Source organism: Chionomys nivalis, chromosome 21 (assembly GCF_950005125.1).
Source record: "Chionomys nivalis chromosome 21, mChiNiv1.1, whole genome shotgun sequence".
NCBI lineage: Eukaryota > Metazoa > Chordata > Mammalia > Rodentia > Cricetidae > Chionomys > Chionomys nivalis.
In genome coordinates this window covers 14,449,165-14,473,945 of record NC_080106.1, presented here as the reverse complement: position 1 = coordinate 14,473,945, position 24,781 = coordinate 14,449,165, and the positions used below count along the sequence as shown (strand labels likewise).

The 24,781-nt window shown below is 43.7% G+C and overlaps 1 protein-coding gene across 2 annotated transcripts in view; it reads left to right on the top strand.

The window, feature by feature from the left end:
- Positions 1 to 24,781, top strand: part of Wwox (WW domain containing oxidoreductase) — an 858,036-nt gene that overhangs the window by 245,037 nt on the left and 588,218 nt on the right. For both annotated transcript variants that reach the window (XM_057754219.1, XM_057754220.1), the window contains exons 7-8: positions 10,946 to 11,131; positions 17,224 to 17,488. In XM_057754219.1, the coding sequence (XP_057610202.1) occupies positions 10,946 to 11,131; positions 17,224 to 17,488 (451 nt within the window). The remainder of the gene's footprint in view (positions 1 to 10,945; positions 11,132 to 17,223; positions 17,489 to 24,781) is intronic.

The window sequence follows — 24,781 nt, the reverse complement described above, 5'->3', positions numbered from 1 at the left end:
AAATAAGTTCTCTATGAATCATGCATCTTTTCGTCAACCACTATTTTCCAGCTAGTCTATGAATATGAATATGAGTTTTCCTGTCTTAATGAATTTCCACCAGAACTTATACATCCATGGTGTCACCAGGAGTTTATAAATAATGGATTGTTATGCTTAATATCACTTTATGCCCACAAAATGTACTTTTAATGGGGAATGCTAAAGCATGCCAGGGAAGTTTAGTTATTTGTTCGTTACTTTTATTCTACCTACTTGTCAATAAAGTAAAATGTTTAAAAGTTGCAATTTGCCTGGAGAGGAGGTGACTCTGTTATTATTTTAGAGGCTTTCGAGGCCAGTGTGGGTATAGGGAAAGTGGGGCTCATGGGGAGCTACCCCACCTTTCTGAAGAATGCAATCCAGCGTGCTTTAGCTGCTGGCTTCCTTCTTGTTACTAATACTTCTGTGTGTTGAGTTGTAGAATTTACTGCTGTGCGTTGTGGTCTCCCAAAAGATTTTAATATTGTTAAGTAAAATTCTTCAGGAAGACACAATTCATTTGTCCCTAGAAACCGACGGGGTTCCACTAAGACTCGATGATGGTGCCTTTTTCCCGGCTTAAGGGAGTTGTGTTCAAATGTGCATGCAAGATGATGGGAGTGGTCCAGGCTGATGTCCCTTGCCCCTCGCTCCCTACTTGTCTGCATTGGGCTGAACATTGATTTTCCATTTTATCAAATACTCCTTAGAATCAGGAACACGGGACAGCAAAGTGCTTAAGTGCAGAGGACAGGTTTGGAAATTGCTAAAATCTGCAGCATAGAGTCAGGCCCCTGCACTGTAGCTATCATGCCAATCTGGCTAAGTGCACAATTATCAAATCGATGCCTTTCCCCCTAGAAACCCGTGTTGGGGAAGATGTGGGTGTTACTTTGTTTTACACCCCTGCCTTAGGATCAATGAGGTTGAGATTTCACTTCTGGGACTCGGATGCTGGGATGGGAAAATATAATCAAGATAATGGACACAAGGCAAAAATTTAAGAAAATAACCAAAACAAGAGTGTTTTCATTTTCTGCTAAGTGTCTGTACTCATGTTCCGGAATCTACTCTAAGAAGTTGCAAATGGTGCATGAAATGAAAAATTCCCGTCAGTCTCCAGGGGACAGAGCCAGAGCTTTGCTCTCCTCCTCGTGGTTGTTCCAATTGCTTTCTCTATTCCAGCTGAAATAAAAAGAAAATATTAATTAAGCGTAACTAAGGTATTGTGACCGCAGCACCCACTCCTGGTTAATTATAGTGTTAACACCCAGGAGTGTCCATCAGATTCATGGCACTTTTAGAGCCATGACCCGCCCACAGCACAGCTGACAGTCATTGGCCACCCAAGTTGGTTTTGGTGTCAAGGGTGATCGCTCGTTTTACAGGCTTTCTTTTCTTCTTAATTTAGTGAGGAGGTGCTCTTACAGGGACTCTGAATGAGGGCACTGGGAACAATCTAGTAAATGTGGAGCACACTGTATATGTATTGTGTGTGTGTCTGCATTCTTGGTGGGTACCACTCCCCAAAGTGGATGCCAGAAACAGGAAACCAGGTAAATATATCAATAGCTTGTTTTAGACGTCTTCTCCATCGAGGTCAGTGGCAGAAATATTGTATATAGTTTCCTTAAAAGATTTATTTTTAGTTATGTGTATGTGTCTGGGGGCCAGTAGATACATACATATGTACACTGCCCCAGGAGTCCAAAAGAGGCTGTTGGATTCCCAAGGAGCTTGGAGTTATAGGTAGTTGTGAGCTGCCTGATTGTGGATGCTGGTAATCAAAGTAAGGTCCTCTGGAGGAGCAGTTGGCAACTCCCCTCAAGTTAAATTCATTGACTGTCATGTCTGGATTTCCACAGGATCAATGCTTCACTATCCTATTATGTAAGACTTAGTTTACCAAGACTTGAAAGGTATCTTCTACAAGACCATCCATTAAATTGAGATTTTTGGCAAGTCGGTTGCATATTTATCCAATTCATTATATAATATTTGTTTTAATTTCTCATATACTCCCCCAAACCATCATGAACTGTGGCTATGGCATGCACCCCGCATAGCTGTGGTCCGGGTGGGTTCCAGAAGAATGGAGACTTGCAGCTGAGTAGAAGTAGCTGTGGAAGAAAATAACTACTATGGTCAAGTTTGTGCTGCCTCTCATGAATTCAGACCAAACTAGCCCATGTTAATTTAAGCAAGGACCCACCTTGTAATGCTATACAGTTTCCACCCCTTCCTTGTCTGGGAGAACACACTGCTAGTTATGAGGTAAGTTTGCCAAATGGTTTTCTTAATGGAACACGGCTCCGTCTGCCCTTTGCATCGAATTTCACAGTACTTCCAAATAGTATGAATTCTTGCAACTCACTTGAGCAGTACCCCAGATGGTATGACATTCTGTTTCTAGAAGGAAATGGAATATATTTCCTTTTGCATTGCATTCCATTTAGCTCATTCCTTTGCCTGGTCTGAAATGGGATCCTGCAAAGTCACAAATGTTGGACCATCACAAGGGTCCCGACTTAACCTGGAAAATCCCACTTCATTTATGGAGCATGCTAACAATTTCGTTTTCACACCATTACTGTGACTCCCCTCCGTGGTGGTGGCTTCTGTTGCTCTGAGACTCCTTTAAGGCCTCATTCTTTTTTCTCATGGTCGACATTCTGGGCCATCTTGGGCTCCTGGAGTCATGATATAGTAATCTTGTCTCCAAATTATAATGCCTGTCTATTGGTCATACTGCCCGATGCATGCATTCAGATAAGCACAAAAGGCTTACCTTTTTTAAAAGCTTATTTTTTTTATTATGGATTGTGTGTGTGTGTCTGTGTGTGTGTCTCTGTGTGTGTCTGTGTGTCTGTGGTTATGTGCTCAGGAATACAGGTGTGTGTGTGGGGGGGGGCCAGAAGAGGCTATCTGGTCCCCTATAGCTGGAGTTATAAGGAGTGATTAGCCACCCAATGTGGGTGCTGAAAATGGGTCCCAGATAGATCTTCTGTAAGAGCAGTGAGTTCTCCTAACTGGTAAGCCATCTCTTCAACCCTAAGACTTAGTTCTCACTGCATACCGTGCCCTGTGAGAACCAACTTCCTTCCTTCTGGATCTTGATGTCCAGTGGCAGAGAAAGACTGTGGCACATGGTAGAAAGACGTGTGGGAAGAGACCACTGGGGCATACTACACCTGAGAAATTGACCTTTAATTTGCAATTAATATGAGGGTGTTCTGGGGTTCGCTTGTTCCTAGGTACTGGTACGGAGGCTCCCTGGACACTCACAGGGCATAGTTAAGAAGGCAGTATATATTAAGGATATAGGCTGAAGGGATTGGCTTTACTAAGAACTGCCATCACTGGCAGCTTGACCCTCAGGGAAGTTTTTATACCCAGGTAACCAGTTCTATGCTTCTTTTCATTGGCAGTCAGTCCAACAACCTTGTGCTCTTCTTCCTCTGTCTGCCTGTCAGTCCCAGCAGGGATGACATTGCCAATGGTCTACACAAAGTCTGTGAGAACCTTCAAGGTGAGGGCCAAGGGCAAAGGAACGATCTAGGGTGCCAGAGTCTTTAGAGTCACCGTGGAAGAAGGGGAGGGTGGCGACACACGGCATGGGCAGAGGTGGAGGATTCCACACAGTGTTGAGACAGCATCCAGTTGGCTTGGCAGTGGAGGTGTGTTTGAGGTAGGGGAAGAAAATGGACACAAAACATTTCAAAACTAAACAGGAAGAGTGGACAGTGGATTGACTGTGAGTGCAAAACTGCTCTGACAGGTGGCTTTCTTTCTCTTTCCAGCCCTCTTGTCTCTCTGTGTCTTCTTGTCATCTTGCCCCCTTGCCTCCCGCTGCTTTTTTCTCCACTCCTTTTCTTTCTTTAATGATTTTTCTCCTACTTAATGGTCAAAATGATTGCGTGTGAGAGTGAGAGAGGGAGGGTGGAGGGTGGAGGACAGCCTCGGGTGTTGTTCCTCAGACTCCGTTCAGTGTTCAAACTATCATTTACTCATTCTTTGACATTTTCATTCGTGTATACAATGGACCTTGATCATATCTATCCCAATTCTTCTCTCCTACTTTCCCAGGGCACCCTGGAACATGTGGCACTCTCAACGTCACGTCCTCTGGCTCATAACCCAATGCATCCATTTAGTGCCGTCTGTTGAGTGCTGGCTGACCTTGTGGGCTTGTTCTTGTACAGGTCCTGTGCAGGTGACCATAGCTGTAGTGAGCTCCTGAGTACAATGGGCTTGTCCCAACCAGAAGATTGTGCCACATCCCTTTAGTGGGGTGAACCTGGAAGTCACCACGTAGGCCCTGCTGGCTGGCTAGCAAGCCCTGAGGATACCCCTGTCTCTGTCTGCCCCAGAGCTGGAGATTATAAACTCACAAGACCCTGATACATGGGTTCCAAGAATGAAACTCAGGTCACCAAGTCCGTGGGAGCAATCACTTTCCCAGCTGAGCTGGCATCCCCAGTCCTGTATCCAGGATTTGGTAAAGCTAATGGATAACAGGTATGACCCTATATAGAAAGAATGCCTGAAATTGGGGTAGGCAGCAGGTGGGGCTCTTTGGAGCTAAAGGGGCGGAGCCAAAGAAAGCTCAGAAAGCTCAGCTGTTCCTGATCAGGTTAGCCACAGTCCCTGGATAAGCCCCACCCTTTTACTTCCTGCCACAGCTCTGCTCTCCTTTTAGGAGAAAGCACCAGTTGGACATGGCTAGCCAGAGCGTGGCTGCATGATCAAGATGTCTTACAACTGTCACTCAGAAGGGTACCAACAGAGCTGCCCACTGGTTCACATTAGGACTCCATCCCTGGGGTGGCCCAAAGGCAACACACTGACTGCCAGGTAGAAGGGCTGCTGCTTTCCGACATCATGCTCACAGCAGCTGGAAGACTGGCCAGATTCATTCCTCAGAGACGGACGGGGCAGTTTCTCCCCAGGTCTCAGAGAGCAGGACTCTTGCTGGTCGAATTCTCCCATGCTGGGCCTGGATGATGGTTCTTTCCACCTCCATCGCCCTTCCCTGGTCAGAACCTACCTGAGGACCAAATCCTTCCCTCAAGGCACTGACTAATAACATCTGCTCTGGGCCCCATTGACGCTTCTTTATTTCCATCCCGTCTTCACAGTTTGATCCAGACTTCTCTTTGATGGCCTGTAAATATTCATCATCTGAGACTCTTTTGAATTGCAGTGGCCTTTAGTTAAAATTGAGTAAAATGTACCATTTGAATAATAAAAACCTCATTAAAGGAAAGCTAAAAGAATACTTTTCCTTTTGTACAAGCCAATTAGGTACCCTCATAATTAAAAAAAAAATAAGTCAAGCACATTATGGTTTCATATTCCATGAGCCTGTTTCTAATTAATAGAGGTGACATGGCTTAGGTGCTAGGTACACATTTTGCCTCCAGTGTCGTGCAGTCGACATTAATGAAGGCGAAGGAAATGTGGGTGAGGATCAGCTTGTCTCCTGTGTCCTCTGTGAGCCAGGCCGAGGCCTTTAGTGTGTCTCCATTCTCAGGGTCACCAGACGGCAAGAATAAAGATACCCAGAGAGAACCTGTGATCGCTGAGAAGATGTCATATTAAAATTCTCAATAGCTGCACTTGGTGTCTCAAAGACAAGTATTCACAGACCTGTGGATAAAAGGGAATGATGTGGAGATAAAGGGGGCTACCATTTAACTCCCTCAGCTGCTGACAAGATACAAGGCCAGATGCTCATCGTCGTCTTCCAAGTTGTATTCTGCGGTTCCCAGTTTATAGGGGAGGAAACAGGCACACATAGGCTCACTGACTGGCCAGGAACCTGCTAAGAAAGTAACCACCCTGGGCTCAGATGGCAACACGCAGGGCTGTCCATCCAGTTTGGATATTGGATAGGTTACTTGTGGCTGTGACAGAAGGCCTGACAGAAGCGACTGGGAGAATGCGGGATTCATGCAGAGTCGCTGTTTCAGAGGGTCTCCGCCCATAAGGGCAGAGAGGGCATGCTGGGGAGGGAGCAGTTCAGTCCATGTGACTTAAAGCTGTTCCCCCTGTGGCCAGCAGGCAGAAAAGAATTGGGCCAGAAGCAGGGCCAGGCTGTGTAACTCTTAAAGGCTCCCTCCCAGAACTCATTTATGACAGCTAGGCTCTGGGTGAACAGGCCCTGCTCCACCCACCCCACCCACTCCACTGCCTCCCACTGAAGCTCCAGCAGCTGGGCCTAAGTCCATCTGTGGGTGGCGTCTCTGTCGTGGCCCACCAGAACCATCCTTCATCTTGCTCTTACTCAGTTATTTGTTTACTCATTTATTTTTGTCAATCCAAATATTTGGATTCTAACCTCAGGAAAGTTGTCTCTAATTACATTACTAGTTCTGTAATAATGTAATCCAAAAGCCTCCTGTTGTCCTGTCTGGACAATGGCAACAAGAATGCATGTCACCCAAGGTTTCCATGACAGTTAAATGAGCTATATACCCAGAATTCTCAGCAAATGTTTACTCCACAGTTAACACCCCTGCCACACACACACAGGAGGGGGGAAAACAACTTTGAGAAGTGACCAAAACACTAGAGTTGAGCCAAAAAGGAGCTCAGACACCATCCACTCACGTGCCTCCCTCCTCTGCGCACACTACATTTTCCATAGTTTCTGTCTTGCTGCAAAGCCTCCCGGGTACAGATCTCTGCTTCGGTGTGAAGCAGGGCTGGTGCATGCAGTGAGGAGCTGACGCCTCACAGCACTCAGGTCTGGTCTTCAGAAAGTAATGACATCACGTGGGGCTGTTGACTGACAGCTGCAGTGCACACCATATACGAAACAGGAGTTGTCCCCGATAAGCACAACCACTTCACCGTGCTTATTTTTAAGTGGCGGTAAGTTGGGAAGTAGATCAAGTACCAGAAACGAGTGCCATGCTCTCTTAACAAAATCCAGGTTGCCCCATGATAATGAGATTTCATGAATCCTTAAAGGTGAGATTTGTCAATATGCTTCCTTCTAGCTGTGCTGTGCATGCTTTTCACCAAGCATTTAAACAGTTCTTTATAGACTTGTCAAAAACCTAGAAAAGGAGGGAGTGCTTCTAAACTTGCTGTTTGCTAGATGTCAAAAACAAAATCCTGGGAAGGAAAGAACATGACAAGCCAGTGTCACACAGGAATAAACACTGGGACCTCAACAAAATGCCAGCAAACCAAATGCAATCACGAAAAAAAAAAAAAAGATTGTATACTTATGATATGTAAGGAAGTCGAAATTAAGTATTCAAAATTAAATCAATGAAAGAATTACAGGTCAGAAGAATAAGGTCATCTGGATGGATATAGAAAAAATTATTTGCGAATAGTGAAGTATTCTTTCTTGATTAAAAAAGTACTCAGTAGAGTTGGAATCAAAAAAGGCATTTTTTCACCTTATTAATGTATACAGAAAGACCACAGCCGATATGACGTGAATGCTTTCTCCCTAACACCCAGAAACAGGCAGTGGTGTTAGCAGCCAGAACCCATTCTAATTGGAAAGGAAAAATTAAAACTGCCTTCCTTGTAGATGAAATGACTTTGCATGTATAACATCTTAAGAAATCAAATTGAGAAGTATTAAAACTCACCCCAGTTTCAGCTGGATTGCAGGGTGACCACTCAGTATGTAGAAATGAGATTGTTTCTCTGTGGGAGCAACACCACCTCCAAAAGGAACTGAAGAAAATCATTTTGCTTGCGGGTGGCAACATCAGAAAGAAGAAAATCAAGAAGCAGTTTTGAAACTTTTAAAATAATTTAACAAAAATGTGGAAAGCTTAGAATTCTGAATGTATAAAGCGTTGTTGGAAGAAATTAAAGAACACTCAAATGAATAGAGGTAGCCCATGTTCATGGATTGGAAGGCATGACTCTTTGTCCCTCAGGTTCATCTACAGGGTGGATTCAGTTTCCTTTAAAACTGGAATTTTGGTCTTGAACTTCATATGAGAATGAAAAAGACACTGAGTAGACAAACCAAGAGTGGAAATCAAGTGGGAAGCCTCCCACTTCCCAGTAATTAAAAACACACTCTGTCATGGCCACAGACATTCGAGAACTGAATGGAATTGAGGTCTAGAATTAAACCCTCACATGATTGATTGATTGATTTTTTTTTTTAAAATGCTGAGTAACTCAGTTGGGTAAGTAAGTCTTTTCTATAGATGGTTCTAGTAACACTGGGTACCCACCACAAAGAATGAAGCCGAATCGCTTTCATGTGCCATACACAAAGTTAGCAGAACAGGAATCAGTGACCTAATATAAAACCCAAATACTTTATTCCACAAGAAAATACAGAATCACAATATCTTTGTGGCATTAGAGTAGATAATGATTTCATACGTCCAACCCCAAAAGCACAAGGGACAAAAGAGGAATTAAAAACAAAACAAAACAAAGTGAGAAATCACTAAAATTAAAAACTTTTGTGTTTCAAATTATGCCATCAAGAAAACATAAAGACAACCTATAGAACGGGAAGGGTATCTGAAAACTGTCTACCTTGAAAGGGCTTCATGCATCATCCATAAAGAATTTTCATAATCCGATAGTAAGAAGATAAAACTGTGAGCTCCAAAAAGGGCCTAGAAACTGAACTCATTTTTCTCCCAAGAAGATATGCTAACTACCAATGAACACATCAAACTAGTCTCAGTATCGTTAGCCAGGACATGTAAACCACAAAGAAACGGTCACTCATGTTTGCTAGGGTGGAGCAGGGTTCACCGTGGACAGAGAGATTGTAAGAGCCAGAGGATAAGGGAGCGTCTAGGAGCTACATCCCTGAAGTCTCACCAGCATGAGCTGAACAAGGAAAACGGCAATAGAGGTGCTAACATGGCTGAGGGAAAGGCTGTAAGTCCTCAGCCCTACACAAGGAACTACAAGCAACCCAGGAATGCTGAGATTGGCAGAAATTGTCTTCCCCAGGGAGGAACACACCAATTGGTCATCAAATGCCAAAGGGTCAACCCTGAATAAATACACCTACGAGTAACATTATACAGACTCAGACTGTACAGGTTGTATTTGTGTATTTAGAATGTGTGTGTGTGTGTGTGTGTGTGTATACGTGTCTATGTATGTTTGTAACAACAATTAAAGGAAAAAGAATCTATGAATTCAAAAATGAGCAAGGAAGGGTGTGATAGGGTTTGGAGAGAGGAAAGGGAAGGGAGAACTGTTATGATTCTATTATAATATCAAAAACAAAAGAAATAATTTCAAAAAGAAAGAAGAGATAGGCGGTGAAAGTGTCATATGGATGCAGATGTGTGTAGTGCACAGCTAGTGAGGGTCCCACTTTGGACCGCAGTTCAGTTTGATTTGCCTCAAAAGTTAAACACAGCATTATTCTGAGCCAGCAGTTCCATTTGCGTACTTGAGAGAAATAAAAGACACATCTCCAGAAGAACCAGCAAAGCAATGTCCACAGCAGCTCTATTCACATTAGCCCAACACTGCAAGCAACCCATCTGTCAATCAGAGGATGAACGGGCAAGCATGATGCTGTCTGTGCACGCAGCAGAGTACATCTCAGGCTCGGGAGGGAGGGCAGTGCCCATTCTTGGTACAGTGCGAAACCCCAAACATCATGCCAGGTCAAAGAAGACAGTCATAAAAGACCAGCTATCATCCTATTTACATGAGATGATGGTGTTTGACAAATCTATACAGTAGAAAGTATATTCGTTGTTGTGGGGGTCAGTACCATGCAACTCGTGACAGCTGACGGGTTTCTTCTTATACTTAAAATTGCTGTAAAGTTAGAATCGGAGATGGGTACTCAACTTGGAATTACACTAGATGTGTGTGATTCTGTAATATATATTTTGCTTCATAATGGATTCTAAAACAAAATGGATTTGCTTGTTATTGTGCTGTGGGCTTCAGACCATTTGCTTACAACCTACTCCACAGGGCAGTTTTCCCCAGTTTAATTTGTTGCTTTTAAGTTTTAGTTACAAATACAGTAGATAGCCTTGAAGATCTATCATTGTGTAGTGTCTGTTCATTGGGATTTCTTTTTACAGAAAATGTATTTATTAGGATTTAGGACTTTCAATCAAATGAAGGGTTACTTCTAGTGTTAAAATTGTGTTTACAGCACATCTCCTTTCTTATCCCCAGGCTCATTTCTAACAGGTAGATTTAATCTGAACCTAAAATGAAGAGACATACCTATGCATGTGTGTCTACACACACAAACACATACACAGAGTGAGACAGGGTTTCATGTACCCAAGGCTATCCTGGAAGCCACTTTGTAGTCAAAGATGACCTTGAACTCTTGATCCTCCTGCCTCCACCTCCTGAGTACTAGGGTTAAAACATGCTTGGCTTATGTGGTACTGAGGATGAAACCCGGTCTAAGTCCAGGCTAGGCAAGCATTTCTAGGAGGAGTATATTCCAATATCTGACTGTCTCTATAAACAGAACATTTTCCCCTTGATGGGTTTATTTAGTACCTACTAAGCATCAGGCCCCAGTGTCAACCTTTCTTGTGGTGTCTTTTTCATAAAGAAAGGAAATGAACAGGCTCCTCATGGGTATTTGGTGGGCTATTTTGATTGAACTTAAAAGTGGTCCTAATTATTGGTATTAAAAAGCAGAGTTAACTAGAGACTGTTTGTTCCAACTCCAGAGAGCCACCATTGTCCTGATCTACTCCTTATGGTTCTGGGTTAACATGCGTGTCTTGTGTCCCGTGAACTTCTTGTTGCTTGTACCTTGAGGGAATGACCCATTCTGAGTGATGTAACATCCTGGCCTATCTCATCTCTCATTGGATGGACTCTTGTAAACCCTGAGAAATGATTATTTCTAAGTGGACATAGATGGCACCTAGTTTAAGACCATCAATTTGTGCCTGATATTGTCTGTTTCATTGTGTAGGTCTCTTCATGTGCTTGTGTGCAATGCGGGGACTTTCGCTCTACCCTGGACCCTCACGAAAGATGGCCTGGAGACGACCTTCCAGGTCAATCACCTGGGACACTTCTACCTTGTCCAACTCCTGCAGGACATTTTGTGTCGCTCAGCCCCTGCCCGTGTCATCGTGCTGTCTTCTGAGTCCCACAGGTGGGTTTGAATTTAATTTGATTTTTTCCACTTGTTCCTTTGTTTATGCCATCTGAAATTCTCCCCAAGGCTCCAACTGAAAATCTTCTTGATTTATTCAGGGCTCAGCATTTAAAAGCTCTTACAGAGAACCTTAGTTCAGGTTCCAGCCCCCAGGTCAGGTGACTTATAGCCACCTGTGACTCCAGATATAGAGGATATAACACCCTCTTCTGGTCTCTGCAGACAACTTCACACACACACACACACACACACAGTAACTCTTAAAAGTACTAATTTTGACTAGATTTACTATGAGAAACATTAGTGTGCACAACCTGGCTTCATTAATTTTTCCAGATCTTTCTACATGTGTGATCATGGGGAATTGTTTCGGGGTGGGGGGGACTGTCTAGAGTAATATAGAGTGATTTTACAATTATACCTTAGGCTCCCCATTGATTTCACTCGGAGATGGAATAATAATTGATGAAATCTGAATGGCATGACCTTTATTGATTTGTAATTCAACAACTTCAAAGTCTCACAGAGAGGAGAGCACAGTTATTCTAGCAGGGGAAACAATGCAGTTAAAGGCTGCGAGATGAAATCCAATTGTTTTATAATGAGAAATTAGGGAATTCAATGCAGACATTAGCAGCGTAATTGCAGAAAGGGAAGGACTGTAGTTAGCGCGTATTGGAAATCTGGCCATGCCTCTTTCGGTTAGAATTTCAATTTACACATCAGATGGCGTTTCTTTCTGATTGCCATTAGACTATTCAATCGACGAAAAAGACATCTGAAAACATTGTGGTGTTTTCAACATATTTGTGCTCGAGTTGGATAAACAACTAACTGTTTCTAAGAGAAGTGCTAAGAAAAGACAAAGGGTTTTCTGGGCAAAACAAGATTTACAGCTTGTTCCGGAGGATTCGCTTCCCAGTGTTCCTGGTATTGGGAACCAGGGCCAGGGGTTGCCTCCTTAGTAAAGCAGCTAAGAGTAAATAAAATAAAATAAAATAAAAATAAAAATAACAAAAAAAGAAAAAAAGAATGTGCGAAGGACTATTTTCTTTCTCTTCTTCTCCACCTTAAGTCCTGAAATGTTTTGGTGACCCAGAATGCAGCTTATTATTTTTTTAATCATACTTCCATAAAATGTAACCCCTGGGACTTTGAAGAACGAGACCAGCTAAGGGTTAGCTTGAACCCTTTATCACTCCCAAGCACAGGGGCTTATGGTGTAAGTGACACGCCGCAGACAGATTTACTTCTGCCAGTTTAGATTTATGATGGCTGCAATGGAAGGGAAGCGCGGGTAATAACCCCCCTCTCCCCGCAAGAAGACACAAAACATCTAGGAATTAGGTAGTAACAGGTCTGGCCAGGCTTATCTTTGCAGATCACACCAGGTTTGCGGAAGAAAGGGAGTGGCCCCTGCAAAGCAGGGAAGGAGGCTACCGTGGGGGCAGACAGGAGAGAAAGATGTAGAAATAAATCTGCCAGCCCCAATCGCTTACCAGATGTGGAGGGCACCACGGGATATGTTTAAATGAGCTGGTATTTAATGGGAGACGGTGTGGAGGTGTCAGCTGCTCAGTTCCCTCAATAAAGCTCTGTCTCAGCTGCCGTTTCCTGGGACGCCTTTGTTCTCGCTGGAACCACACTGTAATTCCCGCTTACTTGGAGGTCCAAGTCCTAATTTCATATTAAAGATGAATTTGGAAGGAAAATCCTTGGCCTCCTGACTGAGGTCCATTGTCACATCTAGCAAGGCCTAGTTGATCGTGTGAGAAAGGCCTGCATCTGTGTGCCGACTGGCTCTTCCTGTCCACTTTCTTCTCAGTAACATTCTTACAAAATATTAATTCCTACGCTCGGGACTGTTTATTACTCTTGTGTTGCTTTCCCGAGCCCCAGAGAGCAAGCATGGGTGCCAGGCACACAGACAGCGCTGGCTCACTCCTGGAGGACCCAGAGCCGAAACCAAATGGTAAAATGCAAAGTGTTGATATCTAATTACCTCCATAAACCTTGGCGGAGTCTCTTCTCGGAGTCAAGACCCCCTGTTAGGGGAAAAATAAAGTCTTATGTTTGCAGAAAATATTCTACTGGATGCCCTCGGGCGAATTATTTATTAACCACTCTCTATCTTCGCTGTGTTTTACTTACTTAGCTGGAGTCTGAGCGAGTGAATTGAGTTTCTGCCTGTCTAAAATATATCATAATGAAATGGGCAGTTGGCTTCCTCACTGTGAAAATTTTTCAGATAACAATTAAAATAGAATGAAAAGAGCAGAGTACTGGTCACACAGCTCTAAACAGCCTCAGCAGGAGGAAGTGACAGGCGGATATGTACAGTCAGACATAGTCACACACACACATGTGGTCACACATACAACCCCACACAACCAGCTACCGAGGCTCATACTCAGTCACCCCCACAATCTCACAGGTGTAGAGTCTCACACACATATTCATACAAATACTACCACACACAATCATACATAGTCACTCATCCAGCTATACCCCGGCATGGTCTCACCTATGTAGATTCTCAGACACATAAAATTATATGCAACCAGAAAAAAAAAAAAAACCCACATAAACCACACAGTTATATAACAAACCCGCACCCACAGTCTCACATAGTCTCACAACCACACAGTCCGATATCCACAATTACACATGTATGGTCTCACACACATAGCCACCGGAAACTACACATAATCACAGATAGACATCCCAGTCACATATAATCACACATGATCATAGACGAAATCAGCCCACCACAAGTGTACAGTCACATAGGCATTCATAGGGGCACACACATCACCAACACAACCTCACATGTACAGTTACACACACAGAGATTTTCCCGTGCAAGCTCATTTCTACTACTTAAACACATTAGGTATTGTCTATGCAAGTACATTCTATTTATTTATTTATTTATTTATTTATTTATTTATTTATTTATTTTGGAGGGCAAGGTTTCTCTGTAACTTTGGAGCCTGTCCTGGAACTCGCCCTGTAGACCAGGCTGGCCCTCAAACTTACAGAACTCTGCCTATCTCTGCCTCCCAAGAGCTGGGATTAAAGACATGTGCCACGCCACCACTGCCCGGCAAGAACTGTTTCAGCTTTAACAGAGACATATGTAAAGAAATAGAAGACAGGGACTCATAGGGGGCAGTCTGTCTGGAGAGCGGATGTCAGTCTCTGTGGACAGGAGGGATACTGTTCAGACCTTTTTTGGCTTTGCCAGACTTTCAACTTGAAAACAGTGCAGGAAGCCTCAAAGAGCTGCCTCGCTGAACTTTGTAGTGTTTAAGGGTCACCCAGGTGGTGCTGGTTGTGAAGCCATAGAGAGCAGCTGAGGTTTCACAGTGTGACAGGCCAGAAGAGGCCATTGTTGAAGGTCCAAGACTAAGGGGTCATTCACAGAGGTTGAGGTTTAGCACCATGCAGAGAGCCCAGGAGAAGCTGTTGGTAAAAGTGCAGCCCAGTTGCAGTAGAGACCCCTGGATTTTGGAGATGCTAGTGCCATGGGATGCCCACCAAGAACAGCCAGAGCCTAGAAGACAAACTGTGTGTGTTGCAGAGACCCCTTGGAAGAGCCCAGAAGATTGTGAGTGAGTCCAAGATACTGGACATTGAGTTATTTACACTTTTGGAACTTGGTTTTGCTTTGTTCAGATTGTGACTGTAGCCTGGTGCTTCCCTCTTGAAATAAGGAATTATTTAACTTATTTTCGATTTTACAGGAGCCCACAGTTGAAGGACTGAATTTTTAAAGAGTCTTGGGGGTTTTAAAAGAGACTTTGAATTTTTGAAAAGACTGAATTTTGAAGTGTTTGAATTTGTAAAGACTTTTAAAGTTATTTATGATTTTTAATGTGAGATCTTAAGAAGGAAAGAGAAATCAAAGGTTGTGTCTCATCCGTGATGTGTTTGTGTGTCAAGTTGGCAAAGGGATAGTTTTGTGTCAACTTGACACAAGCTAAAGTCATCTAATAAGAGAGAGAGAAAATGCCGTAAGATCAAACTATAGACAAGACTATAGGGAATTTTCTTAATTACTGATTGTTGTGGGAGGGCCCAGCCCATTGTGGGTGGTGCCATTCCTAGGCTGGTGGTTCTGGATTCTATAAGAAAGCAGACTGAGCAAGCCATGTAGAGGAAGCCAGTAAGCAGTAGTGTTCCATGGCCTCTGCATCAGCTCCAGATTCCCACCCTGTTTGAGTTTCTGTTCTGACTTTCTTTGATAATGAAATGTGATGTGGAGGTGTAAGCCCATAAATCCTTTCCTCTCCAAGTTGTTTTTGGTCATGGTATTTCATCACAGCAGCAGTAACACTAACCAGGATACTCTACAATGCCCAAAGTTGGCATAATGAAGCCAAGTAGAGAGAATCCTTCAACAAATATGATACTATCTAGAACATTCTTTTAGGTTGGTTCTTATTGTAACATGAGGGGGCTGGCTTGTTTGTTTGGGTTTCTGTCCCGCCCAATACCCCACAACTGTTTAGCCCCAAAGAAAATCACACAAAGATCTCTGTAAGTTATAAAGCTGATTGGCCCATTAGCTCTAGCCTCTCACTGACTAACTCTCACATCTTGATTAACCCATTTTTCTGATCTATGTTAGCCATGTGGCTCAGTACCTCTTTTCAGTGGGGCAGTTCACATCCTGCTGCTTCGGTGGTCTTGGCAGGAGTGGGAAGAATCAACTTCCTCCTTCCCAGAATTCTCCTGTTCTCATTACATCATTTCTACTTCCTGTCTGGTTTTCCCCCCTATATTTCCTACCTGGCCAATCAGTGTTTATTTATAACATGACTGACAGAATACAGACAATTCTCCCGCATCTTATGATCCATTTTTTTTTTTTAAAGGCAAACACTTTCTTTTTTGCCAAAGACATAGGCATAAAGGAAGGAAACAGCTGGTGTTTAATGGCTCTGTCCGACTCTTATAAAGCATCAACTAGTTACTTTGATTTGTGTGTGCCCATGCCATGGGCATACTCAAAAACAGTAGACTTGGCCAGAACTTGTTTTGGGCTTTGTTTATTTATTTTTTTAAATGTAAAAGACTTTTGATGGCACCTCACCAAGGTTGCAACCCTTTTATGATTATTAATTTTTAATCTGGAAGAGTCTTGGAGGCACGACAGCTCATCTGTATTAACTTAGATGCACAAATGAAAATATACAGGACTCATACGTTTGGCTAAAATAATCTGGAAATCCTACCAAAGTATAGGAACATGATACTGCTTTCCTAATTAGCTACCTTTTATCTAAGGCTTGTTTCCATTTAATTATCCTTGAACTTGTGGTTGAAGATCTTGAGGTACACGTGCACATACGAGTGCACACAGACACACACACACTCAGAGAGAGAGAGAGAGAGAGATGTAGGGCTTATTTGGTCTATTGCACTCCTGAGTGTAGGCTTAAGCTTCCTCTTTGGATCACATTACTTGACAGCATGTTAAGTCTCCAACTTCTGTTTGTAAGGAACATGGTGGTGAGGTATTCTAGATCAAATCTCCACGTCGTTCAGATTTTAAATCAAAATCTAAGTTCCTTGCTCGTGCTCTGTCTCTTGCTCATGATTTGGACCTTGAGATTTCGGGGTGCACCCACACACTGAGACAATGGGGATGCTCTATCAGGATCTCACCAAGGCCAGCTGGCCTGGGTCTGAAAAAGCATGGGATAAAACCGGACTTGCTGAACATAATGGACAATGAGGACTACTGAGAACTCAAGAACAATGGCAATGGGTTTTTGATCCTACTGCACGTACTGGCTTTGTGGGAGCCTAGGCAGTTTGGATGCTCACCTTACTAGACCTGGATGGAGGTGGGTGGTCCTTGGACTTCCCACAGGGCAGGGAACCCAGATTACTCTTAGGGATGATGAGGGAGGGGGACTGGAGAGGGGAGGGGGAGGGAAATGGGAGGTGGTGGCGGGGAGAAGGCAGAAATCTTTAATAAATAAATAAACAATAAAAAGAAAAAAATAAATAAATCAAAATCTAAAGCCCTGTGAGAAGCTGCATCTTCCGTATTCTATGTCATGCTTTCTGTGTTTCAGATTTACAGATATTAATGATTCCTCAGGGAAACTTGACCTCAGCCGCCTGTCTCCATCACAGAGTGACTATTGGGCCATGCTGGCTTATAACAGATCCAAGCTCTGCAATATCCTCTTCTCCAATGAGCTGCACCGTCGCCTCTCCCCACGAGGGGTCACTTCGAATGCCGTGCACCCTGGAAACATGATGTTCTCATCCATCCATCGAAACTCATGGGTGTACACGCTGCTGTTCACGTTGGCCAGGCCATTCACCAAGTCCATGGTAAGTGGATGGCTTCTGGTACTCCCAGAAGCCTACCTTCCTTAAGCGTCACAAAAGGGCCTGCAAACCCAGACCTGTGCGTCGACCTGTGGTCTCGTTGTTGTCTGCCGTCGTGGGGCTGGTATGGAGTATAACAACATCATTGGCAAAGGTTCCCCATCACGTCTGTATCATCTTTAGATTCGGTCTGTCGTTTTGACAGAGTCTTGGAGGCTTGGATGATTTTCAGTGTTAGGTGGAGAACACCTAAAAACCTTGGAGGTTTTGGGTGAGGTGCGTAACAATTGTCTGTTTCCTCTCTGTGTGATTTCTGATTTGGTTGACAAGCTTCTAAAGTCTACTTTGTGGAAAATGGTACTTGAGGTGTGTGCTTTGCGTTAGTGGAAAATGTGGATTAGGAAGCAATTAGGAGGTGCAGTTCCTCTGGGTTCAGTGAGACTTTGTATCGGAGGTTGTAGATGCTTCTTGTAATGGAGGTCTGGAGGTAGCTCTTTCCTGTGGAAGGCTTTGTGGCCAGAGTGTGGTCATCCTTCATATCCCTAAAGACAAATCTTTGGTTGAATCACGGTGCTGTGGTTAGAAGCGAAATGTTCACAAGGCTGAATATGAAGATTTTACATTTTTGTCAGTTGTTTAGCAATGGCGTGTAAAGACCTCTTCCGTGAATTCATTAACCCAAAGTGACTTGAATGAAAAAGGTGTGTATTCTGCAACATATTTGGTCAGTTGCTTTTCTAAGCCTCGGGCTTTAAAAAATGTGTTTCTATTAGGGCCATGGAGATGGCTTAGTGGGATAAGCATTTTCTGCATAAGTATTGAGAATTAGATTCAGATCCCCAGTGGGCAGGTGAAAGCTGGGAATGTTTTTATACATTTGTAACTCCGGTGCAGTGAGACAGCCTGTCCCTAAGTAAAGAAATACATAAATAAATACATAAACAAAACAGTAGAGAGTATCAAAGGGAGAACCCAACATCTAACTTTTTACACACATGCACACATGGATGTGTGTACCACATATGCATATTCCACACATACACACATGGGATAAATAATAAAAGTATTCCTTTTGAATTGATATATCCATGGTGCACCTACAGATGCTGTTGTTAAGTGATAGAAATTGTTATTTTTCCTCGACACACACACACACACACACACACTTGGGCCTTTAGATTCGACTAGCTATCTGGTGGTGGCAGGGAGGTAAGTGGCCGCCTAGCACAGTATACCAACCGGCTCTCCTTAACACTCCTCCAGATCAAGCCTCAGTGTGTTCTCTGGTCATTAGGACATCTTTTGGAAGTTGCATCAAGCATCTGCCACCTACATCCCAAAGAGATGTCCTGAGGACTGACAAGAAGGAGCATTGTACTCAAACCATGGACCTAGAATTTGTCTGATGGTCACCATCTGTCCATTGGCCACTTGTAGCAATTGAGACCTTGACATGAAGCAGTACAACTAAGCAAGTTCCAAATTCCATTTCATTTCAGTTTAAATATCTCCATGTGTCTTGTGTTGGCCATATTCTGTACAGCATGCTGTGTACAGCAACTGTTGCAGAATTCTTGTCTCCATGAACTCAAGTTGTTCTTGATTCTATGAGCATTATCTGTGTCTAGAAAGTTCTTCTCTGTGCCTCAGTTGTGGACGGAACACATAACAAAGGTCATGGGGCTAAATATGATAATAAATAAGATAATTCTATTTGCTGTGATTATAGTGATTTTAGTTATGACAAATAGGGAGTTGGTGGTGGGTATGGGGATATTGGTGACTCTGTCCCTCTCCTGAACAGTCCAAGAGTAAGATTACTGGCAAGACAGAAAGATTGCATAGGAGAACATGGGGCGGTGGCCTCACACATATCTTAAGGGTCTCAAGGAAATCACAGTGGCTGGAATTTTCCATTTTGTATCTCTAAGAGATTAGGAAACAAAACCTTTGATAAGTGTTTTAAATGTTACTGTTGACTTCTCTTCTTTGTGTGTATATAGTCACTTTGAAACAGGATATCACTGTGTAGCCCTGGCTGGCTTGGTGTGTATTATGTAGCCCAAACTGGCCTCAAATTCAAACTCAGAATCCTTCTACCTCCCACTTGCAAGAACTATATTTATAAGCTTAAGTGTAGAGATTAACAAGATCATAGCACATGTAACCACATTTTGGTTTTCTGTGGTAATAGTAACCCGTCGAGACGGCTGATGGTACTGTGGCATTGAGTTCCCTATTGATGATTTCCTCAGGAGGGAGGATGGAGCTCGAGGAAGAGAGAGGTGGACAGAGGAAGCCCAGGAAGAGGAAGCCCAGGAGGAGGGAGCTCAGGAGAAATAAGTTTGGGAAGAGGGAGGAGGGAGCTCAGGAGGAGGGAGAATGGTCACACTCATCAATCTCTGTTCCGATGCAAGTATTCAGGACTCTGAAGCAAGAAAAGGAAGAAGCAGCAGGAGTGGGTAGAGGAGAGATTGGTCTGTCCCCAGCAGGACACAAGGATCACTCTCTTGAGCCATCTTCTTCACCTTCCTCTTGTTGCTTATACTGGGAAAGGTGTTGGTTTTGTGGACAACTGATGCACTTCTGCGATATTCAAGGAGCTGTATATTGAAACACAGACCATGTGTGCCAGAGTTTCCATCCCATGTACAGGGTGGATTCCTGAATAACAGCTTAGCACCCTGCAAAGAGACAGTGAGAGATACATTTCTGCTTCAAAGTCCTTCCTCCATATTGCCTAACCAAAAGCACTTCTCACTGTGACACAGGCATAGCTTGAGTATGCTCTCCTTGTACAGGGCCCAGGAAAGGAAAAAAAAAAAAAAAAACCACAACCTTGCCTGGCTCTCTGAAGCCCAGCCTCCCCTTCTCTGCTGCAGCCAGCTCCCGGAAGCATTAAACAGCAGTGTTTTAATATCAACGTCCCTTCTTTATTTGCTGTGACTCGCTGTGACTATGGTGATTTTAGTTACCGTAATTAGGTCACCCTTCATGGAGTCAGGCTATTTTAAGTGGCTCTTTAAGGACTATTGTTGCAGATCAGTAATTTTACAATTGGATGCTCTTGTGCAACTTTATTAAATGTAATATGTCTTTTAAATGTTGCCCTTTTACAGTTATACGTTTCTAATTGTTGCTGTAAATGCATTATCACTTTGAAATTAATTAATTTTTGCATTTGGGCCTCCTGCAGTATAATAATCACTAATGAGAAACTCACAGGGACTAAGTCTCAGCACGGCGCCCCCTACTGGCAAGGCCACATCTCTGCTGCCCTCTTCTTGATGGCCACAGGACAGATGTCCTGGGGTTTCTGGGAAAGAAGTGCTTATCCCTCCTTCATTTTATGATCAAATAAAAAGAAAGGGTAAAATGGAACTATGCTGTTTTAAATGTTGTTTAAGCTGAAACTTTTCCCAGTAGCAGTCCCTGAAATGTCTAAAGGAAACCAAAATTTACAGAGAGTGTTTACATGATAAGGTTATATCACGTGGGCACTTCACGTTGGCTTCCCTGTCTTCAAGTTGTGTCCTATGTGTGTGTGTCAGTGTGTACTATATGTTAGCATACATTATATAGTTACATGTGCATATTAATTCATGGCATCATAATTCACATAACCTGATCTGTGCTGTTACATAATGGCATAAGAGGTTCTCTGGGGTGATTTTGGCTATTGGTGTGTGCTACCTCATTTGAGGCCTTTGCCATGCTCTCTATACTCCCAGTGGCTCCCACATGATATCACAACGTTGGCATCTGCATATTCATTTTTCCCACACGACACGTCCGTAGGCTCAGAATGACCTCTGTCTCACCAGGACAAGCACAGAGAGCTTACCCGGCCTGTTCAAGAAAATGCCAGTCTAGCCCCAGAACCTTTGCCAACTCTTGCCTGCTCCACTTCCTTGGTCAAACACATCATAGTGCCTCTGCCATGTGTGTTTGATTCTGTCATTACATTTCCTCTTTCAAACATTTGACAGCACCTTCTTGACCCCCGTCCTTCTTTCTTTTCCACATAGGTTTTAAACTCTGGTAAACAACATTCTCGCCAGAAGTCCCAGGGCCAAGCAGGTCCTCTGTGCCTCGGCATGTAAATTTCAAGTTGAGCGCAGTCACGTGCCTCTAAGGGTGTTTGGAGCAACCAAATATTTGTGTTGGCAGGTAACAGTAGGAAAGAATATCATGTGTTAGGGTAACAAGAGCTTAGCAGATGTTCAGATGTTTTAGGGAACTCGGTTTTCCAATCGGTTCACATTTTCTTAAAAAAAAAATGGCTTGAGTCTGTAGATCTTCTGAAAGGATTGAGTTTCTCTTCCCATGGCCATGAGAAGGCAGCCATTGTAGGGGTCTTAACAGATGTGCGGCTCTCCTGCTAATGGATGGGCCCACAACCCTGGGTCCTGCTGCAGAGTTATAAATTAGAAGCTGAGGAAGCACAACATAGCAGTCTTCTAACCTTCCACAGAGCCAAGCTGGGCGACTCTGCCCTTGAATAACCCACAGCTCAGTGATTTATCGTTGTGCAACTTTAAAACATAATGAAGGGCATAATAAATGTTGATTTGTCCTTTAAATTAGTGTTTTGGCAAAAGATGTCTCTCCCTCTACCACCTTCAAAGACCCAGAGCCGGCTCTCCCGGAGGTGTGTTCAAGGACCCGCTTTGTGCTTGAATCTCTGTCGGTGTGTCAGCACGTCCCATAGAAGGAGGGAGAGAGCTACCGGGGCTTTTCTGTTTTCTTTTTCTTTCTTTCTGTTGAGAAAGGAAAATACATTTTGCACTGTAGAAATCTCAGCGTGTTCCTTGCTAATCTCAATATTCCAAGCCTCCAAGTGCGGGTAGAATTCTCTGATTTCTGTGCTTCCCCAGGTCCTGGGATGGTAGGAAAGTGGGCTTTTAGGACGCCTATGGCCAGGCCACAGGTGCCCTTTCGTGCCTTGACTCCCATCTTCTCTATACAGGCCATCTTCCTGCAGCCCCAAACAGACTTCTTCCCTTCCACCAGATCATTGGCCTAGGATTTATTAGTCAGCTCTCCACTCTGTGCAGCACTTTAAAGTTTATGGTATTTGCTTAGTCCCGAGGTCAGCACACATGGCAGATTCCAAAAGAACAAAGAATTTGGAATCTTTAGGCTTGTTTTAAAAACTTAGTTCCCCTCTTCCTCTTCGGTCATTTTGCAATAATTCAACCTGCGTAGGTCAGTGTTCTGTATCAGTTCAGTGACTGTGAGCTGGGAGCTCTAAATTCATCCTGAAAGGTGGTTGGAAAAAGATCTGGGCGTTTTATTTAAATTTTTCATATGTTCTGAAACCCTGAGGCGGAGAGAGGTATGTTTGACTACAGAGTAGGGGGAGAAACTGGTTGTCTTGGCTTTCATTTCATGATTCCAAGGTGGCTGCAGTGGTGCCAATCGCTGCATCCCGGACCAGCTCTGAAGGCCAGGTGGAGGGAGTGGTAGCCCTGCTCTCTGCACTCTTCCCTTCCTCGTGAGAAGAGGGTGCTGACTCAGAACCAGGCTGCGAGCCCTCTCTCCCTGCTCCCACTGTCTGAAAAGTAAGTTGATTTCCCCTATTCTAGGTTGATAGGAGGCTGACAAAGCACAGGACTGACCGACTCTGTTGAGACTGGACAGTGGGAAACAAGCTTTGATAGCAGAGCAAAAGAATCAGCCATCCAGCTGCTTAGACGGTCTGCTTACAGTGTGACCCTGGGCGTGCGTGCCAATTAAACCACGCAGGGTTTTCTGCTCCGCGTGGCCGGCCCTAGTTCCAGTCGGGCCACATGCTCTTTCCTTCTTAGCAGTTTTTCAGTTTGGAATATACCACCCCCTCTACGCTGCTCACCTGTGTCAGTCATACCCTGGAAGCATATGGGGTCTCTCAGATTAGAACAAGGTTCCTGTCATGTGATGTCATTTAAAAAAGGTGTGTGTGGGGGACAGTAAGTACTAGGAGTCCCTCAAAGGCACGGGCTGGGTGCTAAGTGAAGAGTGAAGGTATCTCTCCTTCCCAGCCTATCCACAGCAGTAGCCTCAAAAGATAGTCCCTGTAAGAGGTGGTTTTGTCTTTATATCATTGTATCTGTGGCCATAAAGTAAAGAATGTTGCATGTTTCTACATGGAGGTCAGGAAGGCATCCTCTGCCTCTGGTCTCTTTGGGGTGAGGAGGGATTGTGGTTCAGCGTGTGTAAACAAAGAAATGGTGAGGCCAGGTCTCACAGCACATGGTATAGAGCTTAACTGGGACCAGAACCAAAGGCCTCTAGGCACCTGGCTACAAGCCCCAACAGTGAATTCCCTCAGGGAAGTGTATTTGGAAGGAAGATATGTAAGTCGAGAGCTGGAGGGCTGTGGAACAGCTGTGGAACATTCTAGAGTCAGGCAGCTCTTTGATCAAATACCAGCTCCCCTCCATCCTAACCTATGAGCGTGTTTCTTACCTTCATTAAGATTCCTACGAAATATCAGGTCATATGCCTACTTCATGGACTGTGTTGACAAATGATAGACAGCATGAATATGCAGCATCTAGAACATACTAGTTATCTGATAAATATCACATGGTATTATTATTGCCTTGTAGTGAGATTTGACATCATGAAGGTTTAATGTCAGCTACATATAGATCCTCACTGTATTGGCTGTACTCTACATCACTATGAATCAATGCCTTGCCCTAGATGGAAGGATACATATGGCTCATGGTTTGAAGGAACTCAGTCCATCATGGCATGATGACAGGCTCTGTCCGTGGCAGAGGGAGTTTAGGGCATCTGTTTGTTAAATTTTGGCAACCAGAAAACAGAGTTTGAGATGGAAATGGGGATGGGCTCCCCAAGCCCTCCCCACAGTGACACCTTTTCTAGCTGTTTTCTACTTTCCCAGAGTTTCAAAAGCTACCAGAAAGCACTACTACCTAGGGATCAACTGTTCAGACATCTCAGAGCCAAACTACGATACTTGATGAGCAGCTGCTATTACTTTCCTCCACACACCATACACAGCTTTTCGTAACAGTGAGACACATCTGCTCCTAGCCCCACCAATTTACTTCAGGGAAGATGATGGTCATTGAGGAAATATGAAGTATGCTTTCATTATGCTAAAACTAGCCATTTGGGTAAGAAACTTTGCTTATCTTGACTGATGATAGTATGCTGTATAAACTGGACAAGCAGGACACAAAGGAAAAAGACTGTTGAACTTTGCCAAGATAAGGTAGGAAAGTCCTTCAAAATTCCTGCTTCATAGAAAAGTCTGCCAGACATTCTATAGGACATACAAAC